Consider the following 10,135-nt stretch of genomic DNA (forward strand, 5'->3'; position numbering starts at 1 on the left):
AGAAACCCCCCTGCAAAAGCATCATCAACAAGTGAGCACATTCAATGGCGTCACTGCCACATGATGACTTGGTACCATCAGTCTAAGGGGTCCCTGCAGATCTTTTTATCATTAAAAGCCTGGAAAGGCTGGGTTCTCCTCTGGATGATGCAGGGAGCTCAGTTCCTGGGGGCACATTATCAGCTTGGAACGGGAGCATGAGCCGCCTCATGGCCAATGCAGCAGGGAGGGTTGGACGATGAGTATTTTCTTCCAGGAGGGCTGCATTGAGCACAAATCTCAAGTGAGGACTTTCAGAGGGAAAGCGGGTGACTTAGAAACAAAATTCTCAATGTCCTGAATCATTCCAGTTCCCTCAGCTTGTCACGTATGTTCATGGCTGACACCACAAAATGACTGAGCTATTACATGCGTGTCTTGTAAAATAAAGCAATATCCAGCGAGTTGTTAGTTAGTGCAAAGGAAATAACGGATAAAGCACCGAGCTGTGACTAACCCTCCGTTTTGGTTTGCCAAGCTTGTAAATGCGTTAGGTGGTGCCTGTACGGGCAAGGATACTCACTGCTGGGCCTGGGGGGCCTGGGGGACCTTCGTTGCCTTTCAGCCCTGGAGAACCCTGCAGGGAGGAAAACAAAGTCATTTTGGGAGGTGGGTGCTGCACTGCCGGGGCATCCTTCCCACTGGGAGAACTGGGCAGCCTCTACTCACAATGGGGCCAGGGAGACCTCTCTCTCCAGGGAAGCCTCGCAAGCCGGGGGGACCGTCCTTTCCTGGGAGGCCAGCAGGACCAGGATCCCCCTGCAACAACAGTGATAAATAGCTGAGGAGCCGGAGACTCCACAGAGACCCAGCTCTTCCCTCTGGGCTCAAGTCGTGATGAGGTGCTGTGAAACATCACGTCTTTTCTGAATCCACCCTCTCCATCCAATCCTCTCCATCTCTTGGAGAGATGCAGGCATCCAGGCTTACAAGGAGGGTGAATTGAGGAGGCTGCTGGTCCCTACCTTGGTCCCTTCTTTTCCAGTGAGGCCAGGAAGCCCTTGTTCACCTGGGGGACCTGGAGGGCCTGGATGTCCCCGCTCACCCATTGGTCCAGTCTCACCAGTTGGACCCTGAGAAACAGATGTTGGGGAGAGAGTGGTGGGTATCAGCAGAGCAGAGCATGAAGGAGCGGTGCAGGCTATCAGTTTAGTCCCTGAGGTTGCAATGGGATGGATGATGCTCCTTCCCTCAGCTGTTCCCTGCAATGCTACCAGGAGATGCCTCCTTTGGCATCTAAAGGGACCTTAGAAGGTCCCATTTTCCTTGTTTTGGAAGTGAGCAACACTGCACTTGACAGACTAGAGGCCCTGGGAACCTCAGGGTCTGTGAAAGCATTCACATAAACGAGATATTATTACTACAATTATTATGCTTAGGCTTTTTTTTTTTACATTTTAATTGAAAACTTCCTAAGTACTCTACAATCAGGCTGATTCTTCCTTATATGGGGTATAAATAATGGATTAGGCTTGTTCTACATGGCAATTACTGACTGCCTCTGAGCCGAATGCGGGCACTGATGGAGACAAGTGGAACATAAGGCCCAGTGCAGAGGGTTCCCACGTGGCCCATTTTGGAGGAGGACAAAAGCCGTCCGTATAAGATGATAACGTCCCCGCATGCTGGTGTCCTCTGGGACAGCAGTTGTAATTCGTGTCATGCTGCAGGGTGCCACTTAGCGTAAGCAGAGCGATAACATTGTGATCGCTCAGCATCCACGGCTCACGCTAACGGCGTGCAGCAGAGCCAAATCAAATTGCCATCCAACCTAATTTGCACTTGAGAAGACAGACACAGTCAGGGAATTGCCCCTATTCAGGGAATTAACAAATCTGGGACTTTGTCATTAAAGAGGACAAATGAATTACTATAATTAAAGAGCAACCTCCCCAGCAGTTCAGGAAAGAGGACTAAACCCAAAGTAGGACTCTGCCTGCAAACCCAAGGCACCGGCCTTGTGTTCCCACGCTTGAGAGGTGCAAAGCCTGGCTGTGCAGTTACCATTTCCAGATTGCACAGAGTTCACCATGACTAAAAGAAAAACAGGCCAACTCTGACCAAATCTAGCAGCACATTGTATTAAAGAGGGCTGCATTTCTCCATTGCGGCATGTAAAAGCATCCTTGCATCATGCATATGCTGCCCTGAGCACTCCAACAGCTACACAGCCCTTTGAGATCACATTTAATTCTCTGGTTGCTTAAGCTCTTTTGGTCAGATTGCATGTAGGTGGTCTCTCTCTTCCTCCACCAATTTTACACCAAGGTAGTTCTGTGAAGTTCACAGGAGTCACCTTATCTACAGCAGCCTTCAGGTTATCCAAATTTGCTGTTGTCAAAATACCCTCCTAACGCCTCAGCAAGGTGGCTGTGACCCACTTGGGTGTTTAAAAACCTGGCCAGGATTTTCAAAGCTATGAAGCTTGCTTCAACATGACTTTCCCTTCCCTGGAAGAGCAGCCTCTCCTGGACAACCTGCGGTCCCAGCAGCTCCAGTGAAACCACCAGAGCTGTGCAAGCCGGCTGTGCTGTACTGGTGAAGATGAGCTGCAGAGGGATGATGCAAGCACGAGCATTTGTTTCTTACCTGAGGACCTACAACACCAGGGGGTCCTGGAGGACCGGTCTTGCCTTGGAAACCCTGTTAGAGAAAGGGAAAAGAGAAAGAGATGACACTTCTGCAAGGAGCGCTCCAGCGAGGGTCACAGGCTGGACCCAACTGCTCCTCCTCTGCTGACCAGGGACGGACGGACATCCAGAGACGGAAGAAACGAGAAATCAAACAGAAGGTGGAAAATACATCTTTGTACATTCATACAGGGGTGAAACAGAGGAAGAAAAAGGGATTCACAAAGCTCAGCTCTGCTGTTTTGATGGAGATATGGAGGTTTGGCTGAAGGATTGGCCATATACCTATATAAAAAGTTTGCTAGGCTTATAAAACTTACAGAGGAAATGGCTATCAAAAAGTCAGAACCTGTGAATTTCCTGATGCTGAGTAATTCTTAATGATCATTTCCCCTCTCCTGCTCCTCATTCTGGTACTGGTTTAAGCTTAGCTCCCAGGACTGGCTGATCGCTTCCAGTTTCAGCACCAGCAGCACCGGTCTCCAGCCCCGCTGGAGCCCACCACCCACCAGCCCTGGGGGCTGAGCGAAGCTTCATCTCCTTCACCATCATCTGCTGAAAGAAATCACAAATGTGCTTCTCTCCAAACGTTGATGAGTAGCAAAGTCTCTATGACAGCTACTTATAATGACATTTCGAAGAGTGATGATAACGAACTATCACCACTGCAATTGTTTAGCTCTCCTAAGCCACTTTTTAAAAAGCACATTAATTATCATTCTCGCTATAGCATGCTGACAAGCTTGAGAAATGTCATTTAGGGCACAGAGGCTATTTTCTCATTGCCACAAAGGAGGATCAGATAAATCCCAAGCCAACGGTAATACGTCATGCTAGAAAACCTACTCAGTGCTTTTCTATAGCTGTCTGCATAACACAGAAAATATCCTGTCATTGATGGGAAAACGGCAAAATATCTTTGCAAAATGAATGTACAATTTAAAGCCTTATCGTGGAAAAATATTTCAGCCAGTTCTGTGCAGGACGTTTTCTATTAATTTGAAGACAGGGGTTTCCTTTTATCCTGTCTGATCCTCGAACACAGTGTTTTTAGAATTTTTCTTGGTTTTTTTTTTTTCAGACCCAATCTTTGTAAATCTGATATGGCCAAATATTTCAGCATCCTTCAGTGTGCCTATTTGCTACTAAATTAAAAGTAACATAAAGGGAACTATCTGACACACAGATTTCAAGTCTCGACTTTCCTGCATGGAGGTGCAGAGTGCACTGACAAGGCTGCTGATGTGGAAATAGGACTGAATTCATTTTTATGCTTCTCTCCTCACTTTTTGGCACTGTGTAAGGAGAAGGTGACAAATAAAGGAAATTCTGCTACCTGGGTCCACACATGTCTGTATGCATCCCATCTTTGCAAGCTTGTTCATGGCACTGAATAACAGATTTTTTGGTTTTCTGGAAGGATTTGCCTGTGATAGGCAAGCTACTGCTGCAATGAGGGAAGAAAGCCATCAGGGAATGCTTTCAGACCCAAAGTAATTGAAAGCCTGTTCTCTATTCATATTCGTGCAGACTTGGAGTTTGATGCCTTATTCCAAGTTAATAACCACAAATACAAGTAAAGTTTTCACTAGTACTCCTAATTTGATTGTCGGTGTCCTGGATGTTACAGATAACTGAGCGAAGGAAGACTAAATGTCAGGTTCTGGCAGGTAAAACCTCTTCTCTTCACCTTTAAATTAATCCTGACCTGAGGACTGTGCGTACAAAAATATCATGACCATTGCCTTCAAGTCAGTTTTACGGAGTGCAAATAAATACCTGGTGTTGCACTGAGCAGTGTTTGCATTGCCTTCCGTAGCAAATGCCAGCAAGTTAATTAAACTGTTGTGTGATAAGTTGAGGGGAAAAAAACGCATAATGTGCAAAGCCTTTTTAATGCTCATTTGCTGGGAAAGGCAGTGGAGAAAAATGCAAAGCTGAGTAGAGGAAGTTGGGCTTTTTTTGTTTCCTGTAAAATAAACACAGAACAAAGAGTCTATCTGCTAACATGCAGCATGCAGTGCTGGGGAGAGGGACGTACCAACAGCAGTGAATGAGCTGAATCGTAAACAGCCGAGGAAAAAGAATAAACATCCCCAAAAACGCCAACCAGAAAGATACTAATCACTGCATGCAGAGGCAGAGAAGTCAGTTTTGCTTAGGGTATCCTTCAAGCAAAAAAAAGAAGAAAAGGTGCAGAAAACAGACCCCAGAGAGGCAGGACAGCCAGGGTATCATACCTTCTGCATGCCTCATCGTTCTCCTTTGGTGAGAAACAATGATTACGTCTGTGCAACAAAACCTTGTAAAATGGACAAAGCAGTGTGCAGATGACATGGTCGGGTACCCAAACAGCCAGGTGTCGCTCCCTGGGCTGCAGCAAGGGGTTATTGCTGGAGGGGGCTCAAGCCAAACTCGGTGAGGCCCCTTTTAGCTTGGACTAAAAGGCAGCAGCAGCAGCGATGCTTCTCTTATTCAGGTGCGGAGGCCGTGGCTGATACGCAAGCGTGCTGCAGCAACTGGTGCAGATGGAAAAACTAAAGCAAAACCACTGCACCCCTTGTCTTGGCCAGGAGTTGCTTTTCTCTCAAAACAAGCATGGCCAAAACTGGGCTGCACTATTTTCTGCTGTGCAACAAGAAGTGAAAATGTTTGTTTCTCCCCATTGCAGGTTAGAGAGAAAATCAAACTGTCCCTGACCTAACGCAACTGGGGGCGGAAAGCTGAGCCTGCAAAGAATGAAGCCCTGAGCTTGCAAAGGATGGAGCCCGTCTCACATGAAACATTTCTGCTATCACAGTCCCTCCAGAGTGATGCCTCTGAAACAGCGATACGCAAAACCTGCACATCTCCAAATGGTGGAGTGGGAAAGAAAGCACAGTTATTACTCGTAATGCTCTGGAAAGTGGAGGCAGAGTCTTCCCCCTTGGGAGGGCAACGGGACGAGCATTTCAGTGAGTGCTTGGGGTACAGAGCCCTTCCACAGGAGCTGCTCAGAAATCACTCCTCAGCTGCTTCTCCACCTTACAAAAGCACCACGTGCTGGTGCTGACCCACACTCAGTCCCAACCAACATCCTCCTACCCCTTGAGGAGGTGCATCTGCAGCACCCATCATGGTAGAAACCCAATCACCTCTGACGCCATGCAGCATCATTATATCTTTCCATTCGTATTTTCTCTGTGCACAATGCATATGTTGACCTTCACAATCTACTGAAGAGGCAGAGAGAGTTGGGGCACAACCTTCACACAAACCATCATTAGACTGACCCATCCTGCACAGAAGAGGGTTGCTTCCCATAGACCACCCTGTGCAGCTGGAGAGACACAGACCCCCAGAGGAACCAAACGTGTGGCCGTATCTCCCCAGCTGCACAGAAGGGTTTAGAAAAACCAACCGGCAAGATGAGACTCAGGACTAATGAGCTCCCCAAGACTCCGGGCTACTTACGGTTTCTCCTCTCTGTCCGGGGTGACCAGGCAATCCATCCTTCCCAGGAGGACCCTACAGCAGAAAACCATGGTGAGAAGGGATGTGACCATGTGCTGAGCAGTAACACTGTGATAAGGACCAAACCAAACCTCCTTGCCTTCTTCTATCAATTCCCATCTATTTTACCATGAAATGGGGGTGCTCAGAGCCTTAAAAGATCCAGCCCTTTCCCACACCTCTCCCAAAGCAAAGATTTCTCTTACAGGTCCAGAGTGGGAGTGAGCTCTTTACCACAGGGAAAGAAGTCACTCCAAAAAGGTATCCGAGATCCCCCACCAATGTATAATAATTGCAGAGACTGTCCTCCCAGTATACAGAGGAAAAGTAAAGAGCATCATGAAAGATCCCAGTGATATTGAGTCATTAGGAAATGAACATTTATAATCAGCTGCAATTTACTTGGCTATTTAAAATCTGAAACCGCCGGGTTATTATCATGATGTCTCAGTAATGTCTTTTATTGGGTACGTCACCGCTTGTCAGGGAGGCAGCTAAGACTGAGCTGGCACCAGCATTCACAGCTGGGTGGAAAAGACTTTATTTATGTATTTCTTTGCATGCTGTAGAAAGGGAGTTACTTACAGGGGGGCCTTTTGGTCCAGGAAATCCAGTCGGTCCTTGAGGCCCTGGTGGTCCCTGGGATGCAAACCAAGCCAGAAAACATGTTTAAGGAACCTATAATGTTTTCCTATGAAATACCAGCTCTGTGAAGAACAAATGAGCACACTGATATGGAAAGCCAGCTACTTCTACCCCAGAGAAACACCCCAAAGTGTGAGATGCAGCTGCATGGGGCCATCCCTTGAAAAAAATGCATGGAGAAATACGAATCACCAAGCATGATTAACTGAGGGGCCTGTCCAGCTGCAAAAAACACCACAAACATGAAGAAAAATGGGTCTTTTCCCATCCCAGCTCATGTGAGAGCACCTGGGAGCTACCAGCTCATGCAGGAATGGAAAAGAAGGGAGCTGGTGGTTTTGGAGATGCTGTCACAGGGATGCTCCCCAGAGCACCACCAGCAGCAGCTCCCCCCGGCTCCTGCGGTCACAACCAGCAAATACAAAGCAAGGATCATTTTCATATATTTCCTCCTTGTGCAACTTTGCAGAAAATTTACAAACAAAACAAAATCCAGGGGGAAAAAACCAAACAAACGGAAAACCCAAACAAACAAACCGAATCAACCAACCAAAACAGAAATTGAGGTTAATTGAGGTTAAAATCATGGAGGTCCCAGTATTTCAGTGTTTTCTACCTAGCATGCTGTGATCATGCAAGGGAGAAAGCAGCATGAGATCCTAGAAGACCACCCCCTCCAGAAAACAGATCCTGGCTGGCTGCACAAAACCCATGGGTTTTTTTCCCTTTTCTCATGAAATGATGCTTGCAAAGGACACCCCAGCTCCCACTCGAGCCTTCCTTGGGGAGCTCAGAAAGGACCAATGTGCTGTAGGTGACTTGAGAGACCTCTCTCCACACAAGCACGTTTCTAAACAGATTTTTCCTTTTTTGCTAAAAATGCTCACTGGAGCCAGCTGCCCACCCCTTTCTGCTTACAAGGGTGCTCGGTAAGATGCTCACTGCAAAAACCCCTCAGCATCACCTCAGCCCTGCAAACTCCCCTCATTTGCTGTGTTAAACCAATGGGCTTGAGTTGAGTCCTTGCCTTACCCTTTCGCCAGGAGGACCAGGGGGACCGTCACCACCAGAATTGCCCTTTTACGAAGAAACAAAACAACACACCATTAAAAATACATACTTGCACAAAGACTTCAAATGGCACTGAGCCCACGGTGACACCACACCCCACCAGCTCCTCGTTATTAATAATTCTGTATCAGGAGCAGCATCCAGTGACAAACGAGCAGCTGCTTCTTCCCCCCACATCGCTTAATAAAAATACAGGAAAGATAACGTTGGCGAGCTCAGGATAGTTCCACCAGATAACAGCCTCCCTCTGAGAGATAAATGCCACCACAAAGATGAGATATTTATCAAAAATTCATGCCGACACAAAGCCAAGACATTTATTATTAAAGCCAGCAGCACGGTGGTGACAACATCTCCCTACAACAGCTTTGCTTTGGCGATGGATGGTCACTTAATCGGTCCCTGCAGCAGGTTCTGGGGCTGAGTGTGCTTCTGGATTGGCTGGCAGAAAAACACCTATTTTGCTCAGCGACCAATCAGGGACATACATTGTGCATGCAAAGTGGCTGGGTGAGGTGCAGGGTTCTGGAGCCCAGCAGCGATACATGCTCCTTTGCCCATGGCACAGCCTAAGGCCTCTGAGATGGTTCAAATGCTGCTTAAACACCAAAAAGTAAGGCTTGGGGGAAGCATCAGTGGATCGTAGGGCTGTGCTGGTCCCTGATGTGGGGATGCTTCCTCCCCTTGGTTGTATTGTGGCCAACGCATATTTAGGACCTGTGCAAATACTTCAGGGTTGGGTTATGAGCCACTTGGCTGGGCTATGAAGATCAGGAGGACTCAGCTTTCAAAATCAAATGGGGAATGGAGAGAAGGGAAATGAAGGGCAATGAATCAGTCTCTATACCAACACTTTTTAGGACAATTTCAATAGGCTTCCCAAAACCTTACCTTTGGGCCAGGTTTCCCAGTGCTTCCCCTAGGGCCTCTTTCCCCACGTGGACCCTGAAAAAGACACAAAAGATGTCCCGATGATGACAAAAATCAGATCCCACTTTCCCTTGGCCTTAACAAGCCTTCAAAATCCACAAGGATGGAGAAATGGGTCATTACCGTTGGACCGCGCTGCCCCCTTGGACCTGGTTTGCCAGGTGTCCCCTGGAAGGAAAGAGAAACACAGAGGAGTTAGCGGCCAGCATAGCAGGGTGAGCTCCTGTTGTGAACCCACAACAGAGCCTACTGCACACAAACTGCCCCCAAAACCTCCCTGCTTCTCATCTCTTTTGCAATGAAAAGGACAACAGCAGCTTTCTTTTCATCTCCTGAACCTGGTATTAATCTTAATTAATAATGCTTGGGCAGGTCTGGACAGTAATCCCAATGTCCAGATGACATCTACTATCTGAGGGTAGGAATCTTTTAAGAAAAAGCATCCTGAGTTCTTTAAAACACCACAGACTTTCAAAGATGAGGCCACCCACTTGGACCACTCAGTCTCCTAAAAAAACATCCAACACACCAGCAGAAAACTCAAATCCGCCACCTCAAAACCTACAACCCCTTTTTCTGCTGATCTTTGCTGCTCCTTTCACCCAGGTCCCATGATGGGGAAGGGCCAGTCCTCACCTCGGTTTGGGAGCGGGGCAGGTTGCCATCCACTGATGCACACATGCATTGCAAAACCTGTGCTGTTAAATATTTAAGGGACGACAGCAGAATGTCTGCTCTGAGCAGTTATTTTACACCACACAAGCCAATTAAGTTGCCCCACATATTTACAAATCTTTCTTCATCTCGGTGAACTTTGTGCTAAACAAGTAATTTAAGACATTGTTTTGCAGCCGCGATGGAGCAGCAGGCTTATGAGATCTGACAGATGCACTCAGCTTCCTCTAATGGGGGACTGTAATTAATTCTGACAGAAAAAAGACAGAGGCGGCTGGGTCCTAAATCTGGCATTTCATTAAGCTCCATTACCCTGCACTAAAAGAAAACTAATGGCCTGGAGCTTGCTCCTTGAAAAGACTATTTTGGCTAGCGACAAGGTACCAAAAACAGTCCCCATAGATTTAACTTTCTTCCTTTGGACCCGTTGTCCACTGTCGTTACCCATCACCCGTTAAAGGAAGGAGGAGAAAGACTCGCTTTCTATGTAAGGAACACTGAGTGCTTAAAATATCACTTGTCATTTTCTGCCCCAAATCCATCATCTCACAATCTCGTCTGCTTGTATTTGGCACTCATTAACCAGGCAAACATAAAACAGGAGCTGGAAAAACTTTACAATCAACTTTCAAGCGACTAAAATTAGTCCTGCT

General features: G+C 47.1%; 1 protein-coding gene across 1 annotated transcript in view; it reads right to left on the reverse strand.

Annotated features, from left to right (window-relative positions):
- The window catches only part of LOC104548662 (collagen alpha-1(V) chain), a gene marked incomplete at its 5' end in the record, with an annotated part of 78,974 nt that overhangs the window by 21,404 nt on the left and 47,435 nt on the right, over positions 1-10,135 (reverse strand). Inside the window, 9 exons of the mRNA XM_010194747.1 lie at positions 563-616; positions 709-798; positions 1,005-1,112; positions 2,629-2,682; positions 6,123-6,176; positions 6,747-6,800; positions 7,839-7,883; positions 8,769-8,822; positions 8,931-8,975. Coding sequence (XP_010193049.1) covers positions 563-616; positions 709-798; positions 1,005-1,112; positions 2,629-2,682; positions 6,123-6,176; positions 6,747-6,800; positions 7,839-7,883; positions 8,769-8,822; positions 8,931-8,975 — 558 coding nt within the window. The remainder of the gene's footprint in view (positions 1-562; positions 617-708; positions 799-1,004; positions 1,113-2,628; positions 2,683-6,122; positions 6,177-6,746; positions 6,801-7,838; positions 7,884-8,768; positions 8,823-8,930; positions 8,976-10,135) is intronic.

Source organism: Mesitornis unicolor, unplaced genomic scaffold (assembly GCF_000695765.1).
Source record: "Mesitornis unicolor isolate BGI_N332 unplaced genomic scaffold, ASM69576v1 scaffold10221, whole genome shotgun sequence".
NCBI lineage: Eukaryota > Metazoa > Chordata > Aves > Mesitornithiformes > Mesitornithidae > Mesitornis > Mesitornis unicolor.